The following is a 23,843-nucleotide window of genomic DNA, read 5'->3' as shown; positions in this document are numbered from 1 at the left end:
CACAGCATGACGATCCCCAGGTTACAGGAGGGTGAGGATGGAAGCTTCTAGACATTTGGAGGCCGGGCTGGAGAAGTCTCCCTCATCTCCGTGGCATTCTGCCAGCTAAAACGAGTCATGGAGGCAGCCCCAACTCAAGGGTTGGAGAAATAGACCTCTCTGCTCCATAATTGATGGATGTGTTTAATCTGTTCCCTCTCTGTCTTCTTCAGCTGAAAATGGTGATCTTCTCAATATCCTGAACTACTGACTCACTTGGAATTCCTGGTACTCAGCTTTTATATTTTCCCTTGGTTTAGGGTCCTAAGCTAGGGCTTCAAGATTTAGCAAATAAAAATATAAGACACGATAACATTTTTTTTGGCATAAGTATGTCCCATGCAATATCGGGGACATGCTTACACTAAAAACCAGAAATCCTCTTTTCAGCTGAGTCTCCCCAGGGGCTTGAATGAGGAGGCTTGAGATGGCATTGCTCTAACACCATGGATTTTCACAACCCCCACCACCCACTTCTCTTTCCAGTGCCTTAAATGAGACGGCCTAGAAAGGCCCCTGTAACTCGAGCTCCCAGGGCTTGGAGACTCTAACCAACTGTACATCAGCACACACACTGGCACATCTCTGAGTGCTTGCTGCAAAGCCTGACAGTCCAACTCCGAACTCCTTTCTCTTGGATCCCAAGAGTGAAGCATGCAGTCCAGAGTGAGAGATTTTGCAAAGAGTGAATCATGCGGTAAAGCTCTTTGTGTCAACACTGAAGGACAGGAAGAATTTGTTAGTAGCTTGGGGAAGGGAGAAGCTTATTTTTCTCATTTTTTGGTTAACTTTTGTAAATTAGTTGCTTTAATATTTACACTAAGGAGAAAGCACGATATTCTTGTAGTCACCTCCACTTCGCTCACAGGCAGACAGTTCTCATGGTCACTGCATCTGCCTCGTGGGTCTCTAATTGGCTGGTAGATGTACGACTGAAGATCATGCAGCCAAATCCATCTTTTCTGTCTGAAAATAAAATCTTACTGTGATCTACAGTCCAAAGATCACTGTATATTGATGGGTGATGATTTTTAACCGTTTAGTACTACAGTCAAATAATAATAACTGATCTGTAGTTGATTTTTATTAAAATTAGTATTTATCAACCTGATACTCAATTCAGGTTGACTGAATTGATGGTCAGTTTTATTCTTAACATCAACTTCATTATTTCCAGTTACTGAGGAGCATGGATGTGAAATCTGTTGACACTGTTAGCCTAATTCTCCATGTTGTTTAAGAGCTGAGCACTTTGGCTCAACCATTTCTTTTGTTGTCATTTGTTTTAATATCTTTAGTTGCTGATATGACTTTATAAACTTGCACACTTAGAACTATCTTTGCAGAACTAGTCATCTCTCTTAAATTGCAGCAAGCCCTTTGTGGTGTTCTTGAAGTCAGGGATGCATACACAGAAAACATGACACTTTCTGTACTCTGTAATCATCTTCTTAGTGTGGTCTCTGCTCAGCAAATAGACTTGCCTGATTAATAATGATGCTGACTCTGAAATTCCCCTGATTTGATGGAAAATAGCCTTTGCTGAGATGCCTCTGTGAGGCTGGGGTTCAGAGATGTCTACCTAACTATGGCATCGTATTGGTAAGTTAATGTTAGATTTACGGTGGATGGATCTGACCAGTTTGAGTTACATAAATAAAAGAATAAATCCATGCAGATTTTATACTGTGGCAAAGATCAAGAGACACCCCTTCTTGCCATCTCAGTTGCTGCAAACCTCTTGAAATTGTAGTTTTTAAATTTTTTAAAAAAAATTTGAGTCAAGTCCTTCCTTGGCTTTATAGTATATAAATCCTAAAGACTGTTCAAAGACCTGCCTGTCAAGATGCCTTTAAAGACAAGGGTCCTAAGAAATCAGTGGGCCCTTTTCAAGGAGCATGACTGATGGGACTTGTTTGCCTCCTGCATCCTTACTCCAGGGAGCGCCTCTCTCCTCTCTGCTTCACCCTCGTCTTCGTGTCTTATTGATGGTGGGGGTCCACAGTCAGGACGCCTCTTGAATGGGAGTCGTGAGAGCTTAGTCATTCTCCCAGGCACCACATTCAGCCACAAATTTCTCTTCTCAGGGCTCTTTTAAACACGGGCTGGGGGGCCCTGGGATCTGTGGTTATTTCTCAAAAGCCACAGGAGGCTTGAATTTTTCTCGTCCCTCATCTTCTTTGGGACTTCTTCTCTTAAATACACAACACGCTGCTTCCCTTTATGAAAAACTGGAATTTGGGCAATGGGAGGGTTGAAAAGAGAATGGAGGTGGGAGAGAGAGCCTAAGAATACCACAAGGACCAGGCGGAGAGAGGAGGCCGGGAGGGATTCCGGCGGAGAGCCCCCCACCCCCAGCGGTTCCTGCTTTTCAACTCCTTTCAACCATATTTTTGCCCACTCCCTCCTCCCTCGTTGTACCCTCCCAGAGACTTTCGTGGCGTCTTAGTCCTTAACCACCGGGCACATTTTGCTCTTTTGTTTTTATTCCCCCAGCGCCCACCCGCCTCTGCCCCCTGCTGTGTTTCCTGATAGAAATCTCACTCATGCATTTCCTTTCTGATTTCAATGGCTTACTTTGTCTTCCCTCTTTTTCTGCCTTCAGTCTTTCTTTTCTTTTTTTTTTCACACCCCCCTCCCCTGCCTCTGGTCCCCGAGAGAAACGACCCCCGTCCCGCTGGGACAGGATGGCGGTGCTGTTGAGGGTTCCCAGTGCCGGCTGTCCCCACATCTGTGCAGCTTTTGTCGGCGCTCAGGAGGATTTGGAATGGTCTGCTGGCAGCGTCAGGGAGACTAATGGGAAATGAGGTCCAGAGGGAGAGAGGCCACGGGGAGCGGGGGGGAACAGCTAAGGGAGTTTGGATGGCTCGGTGTGGGAAGCAGATTAAAGGATGCATGTGACAAAAGACACATCATATATAATACAAGCGCTGTGGTGATGATACAATGGCACCGGTTCCTGGAAGAGCCTCTGGGGTGAGCACTGACTGGGCAGTTTGGAAGGTCTGACTACTTACCACGCTGTCACTTTTTCAACTTTGGGAAATTTGTGAAGTTTTGCTTCTTTTTTGAATTCCCTGCCCCGCATCCGAAAACTGATGTGTTTCTACCCACAATGTATTTTCTTTCCCTTTTATTTTTCAGTCCATTTCTCAGATAGCATAGCTTTTTTGTTTAAATCCATGTTCCTTTTATGGATCTTTCTGTCTTAGGAAAAAAAAGTGTGGTATTGGCCAGGATCCAAGTGGATTTTTAAATGCCATTCATTCATTCAAAACATCTGTCCCATGTACTTTTAAACAAAAATATTATTGTAATAATCACTGCTCATCTTTATTGTTCTGAGTGCTTTATGTGTATTTATATATTTGATTCTTACAACAAGTCCACAAGGTAGGTTCTCTTATCTCTACTTGACAGGTAGTAAAAGTGAAGTGTAGTGAAGCTGGATGACTTGCAAAAGCTCATCCATAATATAAGATATGGTCTCTGCCCTGCGTATTCTTAAAACTCAGTGAAAGGCATAAAGCATGGAAAAACAACCACAGTTCAGGGTAGTTTGAAATGCATATCATATACAGGATTCTACTGATAACTGGCATAGGACTATGGAAGGGCGATCAGCTTCTGAAATGTTCATGGAGAAATCTGTACCTATATCCCCTCAACAGAGGATCCGTGGTTGCTTCCTGGTGCAGGTCAGCTGGGGGCTGAACTGTGAGTGTTTTAGTAAACCCTGGGGAGACAGAAAGCCAAGATTTACTTTTCTATTCAGGGAACAATCAGGAATTCTCTGCTGATAATTTAATGGCATTTCTTCCAGTTCCTTAGGGGAGATGCATAGTATCCAAATCAGAACACATGTTCACATGACAAACAAACTAAGCCCAAACCCAGATGTTCCCCATTGATCTGTTTGAAGGAATATCATCTTTATTTTTTCTTTCTCCTGTTCTTTCCCTTATGGCTGAGGTTGAAATTAACTTTTCCAAAAATCATCGTTGCCACTTTTTCACATGTATTTTTTCTTTAAAGGGAATATGCTTGTGGTCTTTGTTAATGGTTTTTGTCCCTCATATGCTCCCACCTCCAAATCTTACACTTATGCAACTAATCTACACAGGGCACTATTAGACAGCATGATGCACTGTTTTTGTTCCAAGTAAACTTAATTTTTATTGTTTGCAAAATATAATTCTACTCATGTACTTTTTTGTACAAAATTCCTTTTTATCTTTTAATCGAAGTATAGTTGATTCACAGTGTTGTGTTAATTACTGCTATATAACAAGGTGACTCCGTATTCTTGCCTGGAGAATCCCAGGGACAGGGGAGCCTGGTGGGCTGCCGTCTGTGGGGTCTCACAGAGTCGGACACGACTGAAGCAACTTAGCAGCAGCAACAGCATATACACACACATATTTTTTCATCTTTTCCATGATGGCTTCTCACAGTAGATTGAATGCAGTCCCCTGTGCTATACAGCAGGACCTTGTTGTTCACCATTCTACATATATCAGTTTGCATCTGCTAATCCCAAACTCCCAATTCATCCCTCTCCCAGCCCTCTCCTCCTCGGCAGCTGCCAGTTTACTCTCTGTGTCCCCGATTCGGTCGCTTTCATGTATAGGTACATTTGTGTCACGTTTTAGACTCCACATAGCAGTGACAGCTTGATACACTATTAAAAATGGCTCCCAGTAGGCCACTGGAGACTCACATGGGTAGGGAAACCACAGTTCTGTCTCAGACTCCACCTGGCATCCACTCCTCTTCTCCTTTCTTCTCCTAAATCTTCTTGCTGTCACTTAAATCCATCTTTCCAGAGTCCAAATCTTTCTAAAACCTTTAACTCAAGTTTCTTTGGGTATTAATTAAGAGCAAAAACATCTTGTTTTACTATCAGCACCTCTGTCAAGGGCAGAGGATTGGAGAGGAAGGAGGAGACAATAAGCAGCTCCAGGAATGCCTGACTCCCAGATTAGATGATCAGCTCTGGAATCCTGCTGGGTTGGCTTCATTTATAATGATTCTGATCAGGAGTTTGAGGAACAAGCTTCTTTTCTTTGTCCCACTTTTTTAGCACAGATTAAACTGCTTTATCATCCTCTCACTGCATGGAGGCGTGGACCCCGGAGTCCACGGACCCACTGTGGTTGCAGTTCTGAGAGCACCAGGTGACAGTGCTGAGGAAATGAGAGGAGACGCCTACTGCCTGAATATTTGTGCGGTTGTTACCAAATGCAAGGCTGTGTGCCTGACATACAAGGAGGCCAAAACAAACTGAAACATCAAAGTTTAGAGCAGAGAAAGGTTTATTGCAGGACCAAACAGGGAGAACAGGTGACTTGTGTCCCCAAACCTCGAACTCAAAGGGTTTCAACAAAGTATTTTTAAAGGCCAGGTGAGGGAGAGGCATTGCAGAGTATATGATCAGCTCATCTGATGGTGAGGTCATGGCAGTGTCACAGAGGTTAACGTTATCAATCCTTAGGGGCCAGTAGGTCTGGGGGCTCATGATCATCAGTTAACTTCTTCCATTTGTTGGTGGTTTCAGCATCTGTAAAACAACTCAGAAATGTGCATCAGATACTATTTTCAAGGTGCTTCTAAGAGGAGCTATGTGTGAGGGGTCTGTCCCCAGGAGAAGTCCCCCTAGCATCCTGCTTGGTTACACGATTATCAGTAATGGTGGGAACAGACACTGGTGAGGTCACTGCTCGTGTTCATGGAATTCCTTGCAAGATGAATGGCTTTACTGAAGGTGACAGGAGCTCTCTAAAAGGACCATTGGGCTCTGTAAGCTTTCTTGCTCCTGACCTTGTGGAGGCTGCCTCATCCAAGACTGAATAGGCCTGGAGCACTTGGTTCTCAGAACACTGAATTGGAGTCAACAATTACTTCAAATGTAAGTGGGAGCCAAGGCACCCTTTTGTATCTCCTTCCCTCATTGATGTTCCAGCACCTTAACTTAATGTAACCTGCTGTGTTATGTCAGAGAATAGAACGCTTAGTTATACCTAAACTTTACACATTGCATGTAGTGTTCCAGCTACTGTTTTAAGCACATTTTTTTGTATTAACTTATGAAACCTCATGACAAACCTATGCAATAAATTCTATTATTAATTGTAATTTACTTGTGCAATAATCAAGGCACTGAGAAATAAAATGAACTTGCCTGAGATCTCGTGAGGGGCAGAGATAGCTGGGGTTTGGGACCAGGGATGTTCAGCACCAAAGCCCTCACTCACTCTTAATCACTACACTTGACTGCTTGACACTTTAGGGGGATTTCAGTGGGGCAGGGGTGGCGGGGGGTGGGGTGGAGAGTTATCGTTCCAGTTTCCTTAGAATCTCAAGACTGAGGAACAAACATGAATGAATAAAATCCTTGTTGAACCTGTGAAACAGGGAATGTGCTAGAAAGGTAAAAAAAAAAGTGTTCTTACACTTAAAAGATGTAGAATAATTAAGGAGATAAGGCATACATTCAGAAAGCAAATACACAGTACAAGGGTCGACCCCATTGTTATGGGAGTTCAGAGATGGGGTCAAAGGTGGCCTTTTCAGAGGACCTTGTCACACACTGGGCTTTTAAAGGATGTGTAAGATTTAGGTGAGTGTGCATGCTCAGTCGTGTCCGACTCTTTGTGACCCTGTGGACTGTAGCCCTCCAGGCTCCTTTGTCCATAGGGTTTTCCAGGCAAGAATACTGGAGTGGATTGCCATTTCCTTCTCCAAAGATTTAGGTATGTGGGTAGAAAATGCTGCTCTAGATAGCTGGAGGGAGCAAGCTCTCAGAGCTGGGAGAGTCTGAGAAATATCTGGGTGATTGTGCAGCTACCGATTTAGCTTATACAAAAAATAAATAAAATGGAGCCTTGAGAACAAATTGAGGTGGGGTAGTTCCAAGTGCTAAAGCTGAATCTCCAATACTTTGGCCAACTCATGTGAAGAGTTGACTCACTGGAAAGACTGTGATTCTGGGAGGGATTGGGGGCAGGAGGAGAAGGGGACGACAGAGAATGAGATGGCTGGATGGCATCACCGACTCAATGGACATGAGTTTGAGTGAACTCCGGGAGTTGGTGATGGACAGGGAGGCCTGGCGTGCTGTGATTCATGGGGTCGCAAAGAGTCGGACACGACTGAGCGACTAACCTGACCTGAGTTCCAAGTGAAAGATGTGAACTTCAATGTTTTAAATACTTGGGGAGAGAGAGGACATATGATGAATTTGAAGTCTAGAAATCTAAATGTTAGATCTTTATATGCTTTCTTAGTAACAGTCCTGCAAGCTCATTATGTCCCTGACGGAGACCTATTAGGAAGTGTATTTGTCAAATAGGACAGATTGGAACAAGTAATAGGACAGACGTTTCAAGAGAAAATTCACCTGTCCTAAGGACCATAGATGGAAAGAAAGGAGTGGAGGTTGGTGATGTACTTCCTGGATAACAGGATGTTCTCCCTTCTCCTTGACCAGTGACTTTTGTTTTTATTGAAAAGTGTAGTTGATTTACAGTGTTGTGTTGGTTTCACGTATATAGCGCAGTGATTCAGTTTTATGTGTGTGTGTGTATACACACACACACACGTATATTGAAAAGAAAATGTATCTATATGTTCTTTTTCAATACTACGAAATGGTGAGTAAACTTCCTTGTGCTATACAATAGGTCCTTGTTTATCGATTTTATATATAACAGTGTGTTTAGGTTGCTCCCAGATTCCTAATTTATGCTGCCCACCTCCTTTCCCCTTTGGTAACCATAAGTTTGTTTTCTATGTCTGAGAGTCTGTTTCTGTTTTATAAATAAGTTTGTTTGTATCTTTTTTTTTTTTAGATTCCACATATAAGCAATATCATGTATGGGTTTTTCTCTTCTGGCTTAGTTCTTATACCTTCAAAGTCCATCCATGTTGCTGCAAATGGCATTATTTCATTCCTTTGTATGGCTGAGTAGTGTTCCACTGTATACACACACACACACACACACATATAAGTGAAGTGAAGTGAAGTCACTCAGTCATGTCTGACTCTTTGTGACCCCATGGACTGTAGCCTACCAGGCTTCTCCATCCATGGGATTTTCCAGGCAAGAGTACTAGAGTGGGTTGCCATTTCCTTCTCCGGGGGATCTTCCCGACCCAGGGATCAAACCCAGGTCTCCCGCATTGTAGACAGACGCTTTACAATCTGAGCCACCAGGGAAGCCCAGCATATATATATATATACCACATCTTCTTTATCCATTTATCTGTTAATGGATATTTAGGTTGTTTCCATGTCTTGGCTATTGTAAATAGTGCTGCAGTGAATATGGAGGTGTGTGTATCTGTTCAAATTATGTTTTTCTCTGATTTATGCCCCAGAATGTGATTGCAGGATCATATGGTAGTTCTATTTTCAGTTTTTAAAGAACCTCTAGACTGTTCTCCATAGTGACTGTACCAATTTCCATCACCACCAACAGTGTAGGAAAGTTTCCTTTTCTCCACACCCTTTCTTGTTTGTAGATTTTTTGATGGTGGCGATTCTGACTGGTGTGAGGTGATACCTCATTGCAGTTTTTATTTGCACTTCTCTAATAATTAGTGATGTTGTGCATTTTTTCTTGTGTCTGTTGACTATTTGCATGTCATCTTTGGAGAAATATCTTCTGCCCATTTTTTTATGGGTTTTTTTGTTTTGTTTTGACACTGAGCTATATGAGCTATTTGCATGTTTTGGTTGCATTGTTGCAGATATTTTCCCTCATTCCGGAAGTTGTCTTTTCATTTTGTTTATGCTCTGCTTTGCTGTGCAAAAGCTTTTAAGTTTACTTAGGTCTCATTTATTTTTGTTTTTATTTCCATTAGCCTAGGAGACAGATCCAAAAAGATATTGCTGCAATTTATGTCAGAGGGTTCTGCCTATGTTTTCCTCTAGGAGTTTTATGGTATCTGTTCTTGCATTTAGGTCTTTGATCCATTTTGAGTTTATTTTTGTGTATGGTGTTAGAGAATGTTCTAATTTCAAGTTTTTACGTGTAGCTGTCGAGTGTTCCCAGCACCACTTATTGAAGAGACTCTCTTTTCTCCATTGTATATTCTTGCCTCCCTTGTCGTAGATTAATTGACCTTAGGTGCCTGAGTTTATTTCAGAGCTTCCTATCCTGTGCCATTAATCTATATGCTTCTGGGTGAGTACCAAACAACTTTGATTACTGTAGCTTTGTATAGTCTGAAGTCAGTGAGCCTAACTCCTTAGCTCCATTCTTCGTCAAGATTGCTTTTGCTATTTGGGGTCTTTTGTGTTTCCATAAAATTTTTAAACTTTATTGTTCTAATTCTGTGAAAAACGCCACTGGTAATTTGATAGGGATTGCATTTGTTGATCGCTTTGGGTAGCATAGTCATTTTGACGTCAAATCTTCCAGTCCAAGAACACTGTATGTCTTTCCATCTGTTTGTGTGTCATTTGCTCAGTTGTGTCCCAACTCTTTGCAACCCCATGGACTGTAGCTTGCCAGGCTCCTTATTCATTAGTTCAGACAAACATTTAAGCCTCTGCTTGGCACCATGCTCTATGCCAGTCACCAATGAAGGACACAGTGTTGGACAAGGCATCTGCCACAACCTCAAGGGGTTTTCCAGAATCTAGTTGTGGAGAGAGACAAGACAGCAGGTAATTTTAATATGGCTTGACAAGTGTCATGATTAGTAAGGTGGTTGTATATCCCTACTTGTTAGGGATACTCTCAGTTTTGATGGTTAATTATATTACCCTCCTAATTGGAGGAAATAGGGTTAACATACAAAATGAGGGAACACATGGGCAGGGCACCTAATGCAATATTAGGAATGCGGTAATAGAGTGCTTTACAGAGAAGGTGTGTGTCAGCTGATACCTGCAGGTAAGAAGTTGCAGGAGGGGCTTGGAGGAAAGCAGTAGTGCAGCAGGAGGAAAGGTGGACATTCCAAGCAGTGTTTGCAGGTTGAATTGAGTAAATTAGTGAACAAATAAGAAGTTGTGAATGTGAAAGCTCAGAATGTTTCAATTCCTGATGAAGCATCTAGAACTATTTGATGTTTATATATAACATTTCTTCCAGATTTTGGGAGGGAAATTTTATGAAAAATAGAATTTTATTCCATTTCTAACATAAAGAAATTGGGGTAAATAATATCTTGACTTAGTGTAAGCTGCTAAGTGTTATGTCAGATAAAGAACACTTAATAATACCGTCTCTCATAGTTTTAATGGTATACAGTATAAGACCTTCCCGAACAACCTGTGCTAAAAGTAGTCTTTAAAGCCCACCCGATTCTCCCCTTCCTCCTTAGGTAGCCACTTAATTATTCTTAATTTATTCTATCCCTATTAATTTTATTTCTTCAGCTTGTTTGAAAGTTTCTTGAAGGCAGAGGCCATATTCTTTTTTATCTCCCATTCTCTACATATTGTCTGGTGATGACTGAGAGATTGATGAGGGGGAGGTGGAGGGAGCATTTCTCTTTTGGAGGGGGAGGTGGTCTTATCCCTGAAACTAAATACTCTACTCTTATTCAGCCTCCCAAAGTATTTTAATTCTGTGACTACAGTTTTGGTTTTTTTAATGGTAATTTTTTGAACTTTTTTTTGATGAGCATCTTGCTTTTCCTCTTCTTTAGGACCATCCGAGTTATTGGATATGGCAGACAGTGAAACGTGAGTGTTGCCTTACATTATATAGACTAGATTGTCTTCTTGAGAACATATAAAAATGTCTACTTTCACTTGTATTTATAACTGTAGAGCTAATCTTCTAAATCAAAGATTACACAGTAAAAATAGATGGTACCTGTCATGATGATTGCATACATAACCATTGCTGGTCATCATTTAGAACTTCCCTCAAGGGAGGTACTTGTGCACTGGTGCACCTTGAATGTGTCTAATGTACTTAGCTCTTAACTACCCATCCATTTACTCTTTCTCAACTAAGGTTTATAAGCAAATTAAGCCCTAATGCCCTAAGGCATCCTTTTTGTGCAGTGAGACAATTTCTCTGTGCTAAATCTAGAATGGGACAAGTTATATGCAACCACTGGAGAATCAGGAACATAGTGGCTCCAACCATGTCCATGTTTTGTGCCTCAGAAGAGAAACCCTGGTTCAGAAACTCGCCAGCTCTGCAGTTGGCCCCCTAACTGATAACATTTGTTGTCAAAGTTTTTATTCCCAGAATAGCACAACAGTTACTATTCCCCAAGCAGGGACAAAGAAAGGCTAAAAACATCTAACCCTGGAAGCCAGGAGGAGCCTCTAGAGAACTGCAATGAAATATAACAAGGATAAAGAATGGGTGGGGTGGAGTTGTGGTTGTTCAGTCTCTAAGTTGTGTCCGACTCTTTGTGACCCCATGGACCGTAGCACACCAGGCTTCCCTGTCCTTCACTGTCTCCCCGAGTTTGCTCACACTCATGTCCATTGAGTCGGTGGAGTGGAGAAGGGCTAAGGAGACGGGGAGGAGGAAAAGTAGGAGGGGTTAAGCCATGAGTCACCGACCAGGAAGAAACCATCCGTTGCTTCGGGAGGTTGTTCATCCCGTCGGCAAGGTTGTCATTCACCCTAGCTTGGCATTGTCTTTTCAATTTCAGACTCAGGATGGGAATATCCTCCTCCCTCTGCTGTCTGTGGGGGTTGGAGAAATGGTCACCTTGCCGTGGCAATTCCCCATCCTGAGTGGGCAGACCTCAGGCTGCGCTAACCGGAGGTGACTCGGGCTGCTGAACTCTCCCAGAGTTCTTACTATGCCTCCCAGATATCCTCTGGGGCTGCCCCTCCCCTTCCACTCACAAGGAATCAGCAGGTCGGGCAGAGTGGGTGTCTCCCGGGTCTGAAGTCAAGTCCTAGGAGATGGTCTTCCCACAGCCAGGTGGTCTACTGAGCCCTGCGACGTGGTGCTCCAGCGCTGCTCCTGTGTGTACTTCATCTCGTGTCATTCCGGCTATGTCCTGATAGCTGGAGTGTCTACACAGTGGCTGCACACTGTTCAGACACATCTACACACATCAGTTTATTTCAGAGTGCCACTGAAGATTACTAACATCAGACAGTAGTCATTTAAAACAAAATCACTCAGCCTACCTAAGCAGCCAACACTGTTTGAAAAAGAGGCTGGAGTCAGATGTTATGGTGAAATCATAACCAACTCAAGGTACTTTTAGGACCCCCATCAGCCACCTCCCCTGTCCATACCCTGCAACTGTGGTCTCAGCCATAGGTGGGAAAGTGGCCAGGGGGCACAGAAGGTCAGCAGCAGGGGTAAGATGCAACCCTCACTTCCCTCCCTGCTCCCTTTACCCCACCCCTACTCCCGCTTCCAGCCCTTTACCCATTTCATCTTTGATTTAGGGGTGAGACCGCACTGCACAAGGCAGCCTGCCAGCGGAACCGGGCCGTGTGCCAGCTTCTGGTGGATGCAGGAGCATCTCTGAGAAAGACGGACTCCAAGGTAACTTGATGAGTGAGTGCAGGCATCCTCCCCCAGGGCAGGATCTCTGGCTCCATTGCCTTGGAGCAAAGGCGTCCTTTCTGTACTTATGGAAGTGCCTGGGGCTTTGGAAAAAGGAGGACAAAATAAAGTGTTTCATTTAGAGAAACTGCAGTTTAAATGTATAAGCACAAAGGGAGGGTGTGTGCTTGTCCAAGGGACTTCATAGACCTCTGAACGCTCTGAACTCAGGACTCAAGGGGAGAGAGAGGCAGAGAGAAGAGTTAATAGAGATCAACCCCATAGAGTAATTTGCCATGATGATCTGAGGTCATGGTCATGGTTGGCTCTGAGTTTTAAAGCACCCTCCAAGAAAGGACAAGCCACTTAACTGTAGCAGGTTACAGAGAATTTTAATATATAATTGAGGACTTCATTAAGTATGTGCTAAGTAACCTAAGTTTGGCGTCAATAAATGTAGACAAGAAACAGGTAACTTAAAAGCTTACTGATGACTTCAGAATTGCTCATCACTTAAATCTAATGGGAGCTGTGTTTGGTTTTCACTCCGGAGTTTCCTCCAGCTTCAGTACATTGTGACATAGCTTTCTCTCTGATATGGACCTCTCTGATATGAACCAGGTTCAGCGCTTGATTCTTCATTTCCCTTGTGACCCACCAGATCCTTGCTCTCTGAGGTCCCTGGCTGCCTTAATTCTGATCATTCTAGACTATCGAATTCATTAAGCCGGATCCTTATTTCTAGCTGATCTATTACCTGTCTGGTTAGCTAATTGGGTGTAAGATTCCAAATGGCAGATAATTACTCACTGTGATATTCTTCCCAGATGATATTTGCATTCAAGTGCTTTGATGTGTAACCTTAGTGAGAGGCACAACCCACAGAAGCAAGATCAGCAGAGGCCAAGATTTGAGGTGGGCTTGGCCTTCCTTGCTGGGGCCACTCAAACACAGCAGGGCCCTTGCCTGTTCACCAGAGACTGGTCTCAACTCACGTGATAGAAGGGAAGAGCAAGATGAAATAGAGGGACCAAGAAAAGCCTGGGCAGGAGACCTGGCCCCAGAGCAGAGGGTTATTTTTTAATCTAAGTTTCTGAATCAAATAAAGGGGCTCAATGTTCCTTGATATTTCTATTTTGTGTTATGTATGTATGTCCTCTTTTCAAAATGCAAAGTTTTATTATTTTTATTATAAATATAGTACAGCCTCACAGAAAACTCTAGCAATGCAAAAATTTTTTAAAAAGTAAAAAGTGCTAGAAATCCCACAGTCTAGACCTGTACACCATTAAAACGTTAATGATTTCTCCTCACATGTGGGTATGTCCATTTTTCTCTCTCATTTCCTGCAAATAGGTAAAGTCAAGCTATACTACATGCTACTGTATAACATACATTTGCATCCAACATTTTGTTTTAGAGAGCTTACCGTTTAGAGTAATAGAGCTATGTTTCATCCTTTTCAGGGATCCTCTAATTTTTTCCATTCCCTAATTTCATGCTTGGTGAAAGCTGAATGTCATAATTATGACTGGATCTTCTCCTGGAAATTTTTGGAGAGAAGCAGTATTTTGAGAATTTCTCTTGATAGAGAATGGCTCCTTAAAAATCAACTCAAAGGCCCACTCACTCCACCTCTATTTAGAAACCGGGAATCTCAACCTCATTAATGTTGATGACAAGATAATCTCTTTAAAAAATGATGCAAAGAAACTTATTCACAAAATAGAAACAGACTCACAAACCTTGAAAACAAATATATGGTTACCAAAGGGGAAAGGTGGGGGATGGGGGTGGGGAATTAGGAGTTTTGGTGAAAGTTTTGGAAAGATTGGGAGAGTATCTATTTTATATACATACTGCTACATGTAAAATAAATAAAATAGATAATCAACAAGGACCTACTGTATAGCACAGGGAACTCTACTCAATATTCTGTAATAACCTATATGCAAAAAGAATCTGAAAAAGAATTGGGATGTGTGTGTGTGTATATAAACTGAACCACTTTGCTGTATACTTGAAACTGACACATCATCTATATTCCGAAAGAAAAAAGATAAGTTACAAGTACTGTAACCAAGTTGAATAAAATTATAGGAACTTGAAGCTATGGTGAAATATTAAATCCCGACTAAATAGGTAAAAGACGCTTGCTCCTTGGAAGGAAAGTTATGACCAACCTTGATAGTATATTAAAAAGCAGAGACATTACTTTGCCAACCAAGGTCCGTCTAGTCAAGGCAATGGTTTTTCCCGTGGTCATGTATGGATGTGAGAGTTGGACTGTGAAGAAAGCTGATCGCCGAAGAATCGATGCTTTTGAACTGTGGTGCTGGAGAAGACTCTTGAGAGTCCCTTATACTGCAAGGAGATCCAACCAGTCTATTCTAAAGGAGATCAATCCTGGATGTTCATTGGAGGGACTGATGCTAAAGCTGAAACTGCAATACTTTGGCCACCTCATGCGGTGAGTTGACTCACTGGAAAAGACTCTGATGCTGGGAAAGGTTGGGGGCGGGAGGAGAAGGGGACGACGGAGAATGAGATGGCTGGATGGCATCACCGACTCTGTGGACATGAGTTTGAGTGTACTCCGGGAGTTGGTGATGGACAGGGAGGCCTGGCGTGCTGTAATTCATGGGGTCGCGGAGAGTCGGACACGACTGAGCGACTGAACTGAACTGAACTGAACTGAAATAGGTAAAAATTTTAGAGCATCTAGAGCCATTGTTACATCCCTTTTATCTTCTATTCCACATGCCCTTGCAGGCTACTAGGATCAGACTTAATTGAAGTTGATACCATCCATTGCAAAAGATAATAAGACTGAGAAGTGTTTGATAGTTTCTGTAATACTTGTGTGCATTTTTACACATGGAACTGTTTATCTGGTACAGTGATCATGCCTCTATCCTCTCCTTAGACCTTAATATCATTTTGTACGTATACACAATGGAATATTACTCAGCTATATAAAAGGACAAAATACTACCATTTGCAGTGACATGGATGAACCTAGAGATTGTCATACTGAGTGAAGTCAGTCACACACAGAAAGACAAATATCATACAGTATCACTTATGTGGAATCTAAAAAGATGATACAATATATCTATTACAAAACAGAAATAGAGTTACTAATGTAGAAAACAAACTTATGGCTACCAGGGGGGAAAGGGAGGAGGAAAAGGGTAACTGGAAGATTAGGGAATAACATATGCACACTATTATACATAAATAGATAACAATAACTAATAAGGACCTACTGTATAGCACAGGAACTCTGCCCAGTACTCTGTGATGACCTATATGGGAACAGAATCTAAGGCGTGTATAACTGATTCACTCTGCTATACAGCAGAAACTTACACAACACTGTAAATCAACTATACTCCAACAAAATTTTTTAATTAGACACCACTGAACCAAAATTAGAAGTGTCAAGGACGGTTAAGTATGTCTATAAACATTCAAAATAATGGAGACCATTCCTCCTTTAACAGTTGACTTAAGTTTATTGGCCTCATTTCAGAAATATTACGTGTATAAATATACATCAGTTCAGTTCAGTCACTCAGTCATGTCCGACTTTTTGTGACCCCATGGACTGCAGCACGCCAGGCCTCCCTGTCCATCACCAATTCCTAGAGTTTACTCAGACTCACGTCCATTGAGTCAGTGATGCCATCCAACCATCTCATCCTCTGTCATCCCCTTCTCTGCCCACCTTCAGTCTTTCCCAGCATCAGGGGCTTTTCAAATGAGTCAGTTCTTTGCATCAGGTGGCCAAAGTATTGGAGTTTCAGCTTCAGCATCAGTCCTTCCAATGAATATTCAGGACTGATTTCCTTTAGGATGGACTAGTTGGATCTCCTTGCAGTCCAAGGGACTCTCAAGAGTCTTCTCCAATACCACAGTTCAAAAGCATCAGTTCTTCAGTGCTCAGCTTTCTTTATAGCCAGACTCTCACATCCACACATGACTACTGGAAGAACCATAGCCTTGACTAGACGGACATTTGTTGACAAAGTAATGTCTTTGCCATAACTTTGGTCATAACTTTGGTCATAACATTTCTTCCAAGGAGCAAGCATCTTTTAATTTCATGACTGCAGTCATGAGCCCAAGCTCTATATAGTCAGCAAAAACAAGACCAGGAGCTGACTCTGGCTCAGATCCTGAACTCCTTATTGCCAAATTCAGACTTAAATTGAAGAAAATAGGGAAAATCACTAGACCATTCAGGTATGACCCAAATCAATAAACATACATATAGCATTATAATTTGTTGTTGTTCAGTCGCTGAGTTGTATCTGACTCTTTTGTGACTCCATGAACTATAGCCCATCCTCTGACCATGGGATTTACTAGGCAAGAATACTGGAGTGGGTTGCCATTTCCTCCTCCAGGGGATCTTCTCAACCCAGGGATCAAACCCGCACCTCCTGCATTGGCAGCCAGCTTCTTTACTGCTGAGCCACCAGGGAAACCCAACATTATCATAGACTGCAAAAAATTATATAGTCATTTACAATGATACAGAAGAACATTTCATGACACAGAGGTTTTATATGTTATTAAGCGTAAAAGCACATTACCTGTGTATGTAAACAAAGTACGGTTTAATTTTCATAAAAATAGTGTGTAGAGCTACAGAAATAAGAAAATAGGTACTTTATGGGAAGGTTAACAGCAGTTATCTTAGTATAGCGGAATTACTAGTGATTTTTGCTTACTTATGCTTTTCTACTTTCCCAATATTTCTTTACTCAACACCCATCACTTTTATTATCAGAAATTAACTTACTTTTTAGGGAGATAAGATAGTTCTAAATTAGGGAGAACCAAACTGAAGACTTTGAAACCAGCGAAGAAACCCCTTTAAATTGTTTCTGATCCACCCTCCTTCTTCATTTCTGCTTGTTATTTCCCAGGATTTTGTATCACAGAAAGACTTCCAAACTAGAAATCAGAACGCCTGTTTCCCTACTTTCTGTTCAGTGAGTTCTGTCCCCCTCTGAAGAGAATCCGGGTTCTTATACTTCCCGTACTACACGATTTGCTGCTGTGTACCTCATTACTCTATGAACCTCCCTTTCCTTTGGTGGAAGCCCCACCTCTGAAAAGTGATCGTCTATCTTGAACTTGCATATCTCACACGTTTGATGCAATAATAGATTTAGAAAGCATCTTATCAACTCAAACAGAAAACATGGAAAGATCAGTTTCAGTGAGTTATCTTTGAGCAGCTCTGTTTCTATGATTTTTTTTTTAATGTTTCCCAAGTGTCTGTGTATCTTTCCTCTTCACTGTTACCTACAGGGTAAGACACCTCAAGACAGAGCCCAGCAGGCCGGGGACCCAGACTTAGCTGCCTACCTGGAAAGCCGCCAGAATTATAAGATCATTGGCCATGAGGACCTGGAAACTGCTGTTTGACCCTGGTAGACAGGCTGAGAGAACCTCAACAAGCATCTCACCTGTGCCCTCCTGGTGATCGGGCGGCTCCCCTGGAAGAAGCTGATGGAATCCATAAATCTGTCTCTCCTGCAAGAATGTCTGAGACCATGCCACCAGTTTTAAGGGCTACCAAGATGTACCAGAGAACATGATAGCCCACTGAGCACGAGGCAGGATACCTGGAGATTTGTGGACTGCGAGTTCCACAAAATTCGATCCTTATTGCTTCCAGCAAGTAGCATGAACTTCTGTGTTCACCTGTATAATTTATTTTAAAGATCCAAGGATGTTCATATAAATGGCACTGCTCCCTCGCCCCCCTATGCATTCACTTTTCCTCTGTACCGCACAATTCTACTGTAATGACCCATCGATTTTAAAAAAATATATATGATCTGTTCTCTTTACATTCAGTCTTTGAAGACCATGAGACTCTGAAGGTCTTTTCAAACCCTCTGGATGTCCTGCAGAAGTATAACTGTAAACCGCTTCCACTTCCAAGACTAAATATACCGAGACTACTTAGTGACCTTTTTGCATGTCTCCTCTCCCTCCCTAACCTTTTTGTCATTATATAGGAGCTGGGAGTGCCACATAGATAGCGTCCACTTGTGTGCAATATCTCTGAGGTGCGGCAAGGTGGCATGGGAGTTGCCTGGGTTGAGTGGTACCTCGAAGGGGGGACCCAGGGGTCAGCCCAGGTGGCAGCAATGTTGCCAAGAGCCATGGAGGACTGGTTCGGCTTGGGCTGTTGGCCCAGCTCCGTACTGCCTACGTGTAGCCATCTTTGCCTTCTGCTGCAGGAGAGATGGGCAGTGGATTCTCACCAAGGCCTGTAGCGGGTTTGCAGAACCACTCCATTTTAAGTGCTGTTGAAATTGCAGAGCAGAAAACCATGTGTGGGAACTGTGGTTACAGGAAATGGAGCACTACGACAGCGTTTACTTTTAGGCTTTTTGACTGATAGTAGAAGGCAGGCTAATCGACTTGAAATAAAACAGCAGAAGCAAAAGTAGCAACATATGTCAAAATAACTCACTTAAGAAGAAAACAGTCACCGGAGTGCTGCACAGAGCTAATAGGCTTGGGTGCAGCGCTGAGAGGGGCTGCTTTAGGCTTTCCTTCTAAGGTCCTGGTTTTCATTTCCCTGAGGGAGCCTTGTCCCAAGGACAAAGCCTTGTTTGACGAGCTCCACTGCCAGACTTTCAAGAGGCCTGGATCATTCGGATGGATGCCTCACCTACTATTGTCAGATTCCAAGATCATACCTGATAGCACTGTAGCCCCACTGTTCATGTACAGGGCGGTCGAATATATCCTTTTCTCTATTTCCCCTGCCAGAATGTTCTTCGTGCCGACTACTGTTGGGAGTCTAACTGGAAACATCTCGCTGGCAATAGAATTACAGCTTTTCATTCTGCCACAGACCAGTTGGTACTTACAGGTACTTCTGTTAGGGACTCTATGATAACTAAAGAATCAGGAGAAGAAGTCTCCTCACTTTCAGAGAAAACATCTGCTTGACTTGGGCATAAGGCAGAAAGTGGGTGACCCTTTTTGCTTTAAACCAGTGTCTTCTGAGCTTTTTTCCATTTTGCTCTTAGACATAAGCCAAGCGTTTCCCTTGTGTTTCTGCATGTGAGCATAAATGATTGTCTCTGTGCATTTAAGTTAAAGTCCAGTGGCGCCGCCTCGCTTATCTGAACCTCTTTTGGTCACGTGTCATTTTGAAAGCACAGAGATGATATCCTGTATTAGGTGGGAATAGCCTCTCAGTGCATGGGGACCACACCTGCCCTTAGTTGTTTCCAGATCAAACTGTTGGCATTATTTTCAGCTGTGGAAAGAGGAATCTGTTTTCATACATCAGTCTTAGAAACGGAGCGATCTTTTGGGTTTTCTGGCAAGGGCAAAAGGGACTGCAGTAGATTGTTTCCAGAAGCTGGAGAGAAACATGCTCCAGGAGAATTTAATCACTGGGCTTCTGCTGGGAACTGTTCAGTTGGTGAGACTGTCAAGGAGATGTTGTGATGACAGAAATATCATCCTTACGACAGACTGGAATCTGGCTTTGAATGGTGCCTTCCATGCCCTATATTGAGCCAAGCATTTGGCCACACCGTGATCACTGGGATGAAGGACTCTGCTCTCAGCAACCACCATCTCATATTTCTCTGTGATGCTTCCAAACAGCCCAGAGAAAATTGAGGGTACAGGTGGCTGTGGGCCAATTCAAATAGCTCCAGCTGAAGTCACCCGTAAATCTTCAGGATGGAAAGAGATGAGGTAATGACTACTGTAGGGGTCCTGATGCATTTGGAAATTGTTCCAAACCAAAAAAGAAAGACATTAATGTCCTACATTATTGATGGGGGAATGACATAGGACAAAGGCAAATATCTCTTTGAAAAAGCAAACACCCTAAGAACTTAGGTTTTGAGGGGAAAAAAGCATTAGAAATGGTCAGAATAGTGACCCATTTAATGGTTTAAACATTAAATCTACCTCCTGTAGCTTTTTTAAAAATTGGCCACTGCATATGACAGTCCTGGGCTTTAGAAAAGAGAGAAGGGCATGTGCTCTAGAAGTCTCCAACGTAACTTAGGTAGGTAGTAGCCCCTCTCCTGGACCATCAGGAAGCATGGGAGCAAATAGTCTGGCGCTGGTCTGATCATCCACGTAACTTTAAAAGACATGAAACTGTACACCTATGGAAATACAATTTTCTACAAAACCTACTGAGACAGCACTGCCAAGTGTAGCTGGCTCAGCTGCCATTCCTCTGTGTTTGGCTCAGGAGAGCTTTTCGCGTTGTGCTGCTGTCTGCTCTGGGATTCCATTTTTAGATTGGGCAGATAGAGGCGTGAGAAATGGAGAGTTATTAAAAGCCAACATTATATAACCTTTGAGCTCGTCATTTTTTGGTAGCCTTATATTCTGGTATGATGCATTTAATGAAAAAGGACCCAGTTATGCTGTGCTTATCACATTCAAGGACTTGATAAAGAACAGAAGCTAAGAAGAAAATAAACACCACGGCCGGGAATTTCACTTTGAGAGTTTCAGTTACCTCTATAGAGGTTAGAGTCCATGGGGTCGCAAAGAGTCGAACACAACTGAGCACACACACAGAGGTTTTAACCTAAAACAAATGCAGTGTCTGAAATGGAGAATTTAACCGGCGAGTACACAGCCTTGAAACTAGCAACAAGTGCTGGAAAGCCTCACACGTGCCCTGTTGTTCCCATCCTTCTCTTCTAGCTGGCCTGTGTGTGTAGGCAGGTCTGTTTACGTTGAAAGATCCTCAACAAGTAGGTAGTTTCCATTTAGACCTAGTAACAGTGTCTTTGCCTAAAGGATTTCCAGGATTTATTGACTGGATACCTTATAATATTCATGTATTAAAAAATGTGGGGCAGTAGTTTTTTTTTTACATGTCAATTTTATTTTAAATGTTTAGGTTTTTTAAATTATAAAAGTTGAATGTGCTTTTTATAAGAAGTTCTAATACCACAGATGAGTATCACAGGCAATGTCAAGGTGTTTCTCTCTGCTGCTGTAGAGTCCTCTGTTCTGCCCCTAGAGATAAACAGCGGGAACACAGAGAAACATTGTTGCTTGTACATATGTCAGAAACATTCTGCATATACAAGCCTCAATGCACACATAGAGATGTATTTATTTGTAGACATATATGTGTATATATCCTATATACACATATATTGCATAAGTTTAAAAAAGCATTTTAGAAGCATGCTAGCCATCTGTGCCTGTGTAGTTAACTCCAAGGGCAAAGATAAAGTAGTAGAAAATTTTTCTTCTATTATTCTTTGTTATTTTTCCTATTACTAAGCCCAGTTCTGTTACTGCAGCACTTCAAATGCACATGACATTTGCTCTTGCCTGTGTCATAAAATCTGTGACCAAGAGGTCTTATAATTGTTTTTCTTACCTTCCACGAAGTATACCACCTACCTGAGCCTCGAGATGTGTCTATGCTATTTGTGGGTCTCGAGTGGAGAGTTTCTCTGTGACACTTACACATCCTTACAAGGCTGAGTTTACAGGACTGACAGTCAGGCTGCCTAATGATATTTAATTCTGGCAAGCTCCCACCAAAAAGGTGTCATAACTTGGATATGGGTAGGGTCTGAGTAACTTGGCTTTCTTCCAGTAAGAGTAGCTAATGAAATCACTGAAAATAGCATCTTATATTCAATTATGCTATTTAAAAATAAAGTAGATTGTTGTTAAACTGGCTTATCATAACCATCCAATAAAACTAACAAATGGATTATTTTTATTTTAGGGGGAAAAGTGTAACATCCATTAGAGAGTTTTCTGATCTTTAACATTTATTTAGTAGTATAAAATTGCTTCTGCCCAGGTCTTAGTAGAACTATCTCTGGATATCTCAAGTTTCTAATTCTCTAAATGCCATATGCAGCTGATTATTTTAAGTCCTATGTTGTTTTTTTTTTTTTTCCCTCTGCCCAGCCCCTCACACTGACTTTGACATCGACCCATTTCTATTTCCTGGTCATAATCCCATCTCTGGTCCCTTCAATTGTCTGACCATAGCAGTAGTCCCACTCCTGGACTTTCTGCCACTACATTCAATAATTACATCACACAGATGCCAGAGTCTCCCCCAGATATTATGTTCAAACTGGATCAACATGAAATTACTCTCTGGGACAAGTATCCATTTTGCCTAAAGGACAAATAGACTCCCACTGACCTTGACTGATCATCTTGCACAGTTACAAGAAGTCTTATTCTGAGAAGTAATTTCCCAGATAGATTGAACAAATTTCTCTCCTAGTCACACAATGAGAGCACAGTTATTAGAAGCTTCTTTCACACCCGGTGATAAAAACCATGTGCCCCCAGGAAGTCACCTGGGTGACTGGATTCTTTGTGTGTTTTACCCCTACTGGTCATCTGTGGATTTAGGCTATCTCCCCACAGTTGAATGAGAAATCTCATAGGCTTACCTGGTGGCTCAGTGGTAAAGAATCCATCTGCCAATGCAGGAGATGCATGTTAGATCCCTGAGTAGGAAAGATCCCCTGGAGAAGGAAATGGCAACCCACTCCAGTATTCTTGCTTGGAACATCCCATGGGCAGAGAAGCCTGGTGGGCTACCATCCATGGGGTCGCAAAGAGTCAGACGTGACTTAGCGACTAAACAACAAACAACAACCCCACAAAGAGAAACCTAAAAATAGGAACTAAGAAAGGAACAGTGCTCACGACACCTGTTTGCCCAGGACACTGACAGTTATTGAACTTGTCCCCCCAACCCGCCGCCCCACAAAAAAGGCATAAAAAATAATTCTTAGGCTGTTGAAGCGTTATGTTTTAGAGATTTGAATATTGGATGGTATCTTCATAGTGGACATATTCCAGAATCTGTTTATACATATATTCAGTCATTTTACACACAGTCGTCTGTTCACAAACCAACTATACAATCATATATTTATTCATTCATTTGGTGATATGTTCACTCTGGTGCAGGCACCATACAAAGGATATAAGAATGACTGAAAGAGAGCTCTTGACCTCATGGAACTCAGTCTAGGAGAAAATACAAATTCCAATCTGATAAGTTCTGTACAGAAGCCCACGGTACTGGGGAGCATGCCCTGCATGTTCAAGTCTAACCATGTTTTATTTCTATGAAATATGAAATGAGAATACGAAAGAAGCCACAGTTTGCATTCCCTTTCTCTTGGACTCTTGTTACTGTTCTTAAAAAAAAAAAAAGGATCTGAAACCAAGACTTCAAGATGAGACTTAGAAACACTACTAAAATGAGAGCCCAAATGTTTATCCTATTTTCGAGGACAG

General features: G+C 42.2%; 1 protein-coding gene across 5 annotated transcripts in view; it reads left to right on the top strand.

Moving 5' to 3' along the window:
* DGKI (diacylglycerol kinase iota) overlaps nt 1–18,452 on the top strand; it is a 508,012-nt gene extending 489,560 nt beyond the window's left edge. For all 5 annotated transcript variants that reach the window (XM_088832644.1, XM_088832652.1, XM_055421328.2 and 2 more), the window contains 3 exons: nt 10,699–10,735; nt 12,425–12,524; nt 17,850–18,452. In XM_088832644.1, coding sequence (XP_088688770.1) covers nt 10,699–10,735; nt 12,425–12,524; nt 17,850–17,966 — 254 coding nt within the window. In that variant the 3' untranslated portion in view covers nt 17,967–18,452. The remainder of the gene's footprint in view (nt 1–10,698; nt 10,736–12,424; nt 12,525–17,849) is intronic.
* Nucleotides 18,453–23,843: the final 5,391 nt, after the last annotated feature.

The sequence above is a fragment of the Moschus berezovskii genome, chromosome 3, assembly GCF_049115385.1.
Source record: "Moschus berezovskii isolate FMDL1 chromosome 3, NW_MosBer_1.0, whole genome shotgun sequence".
In the NCBI taxonomy this organism is placed as follows: domain Eukaryota; kingdom Metazoa; phylum Chordata; class Mammalia; order Artiodactyla; family Moschidae; genus Moschus; species Moschus berezovskii.
The sequence above is the reverse complement of the archived record's forward strand: the minus strand, read 5'-3'. Positions and strand labels throughout refer to the sequence as shown.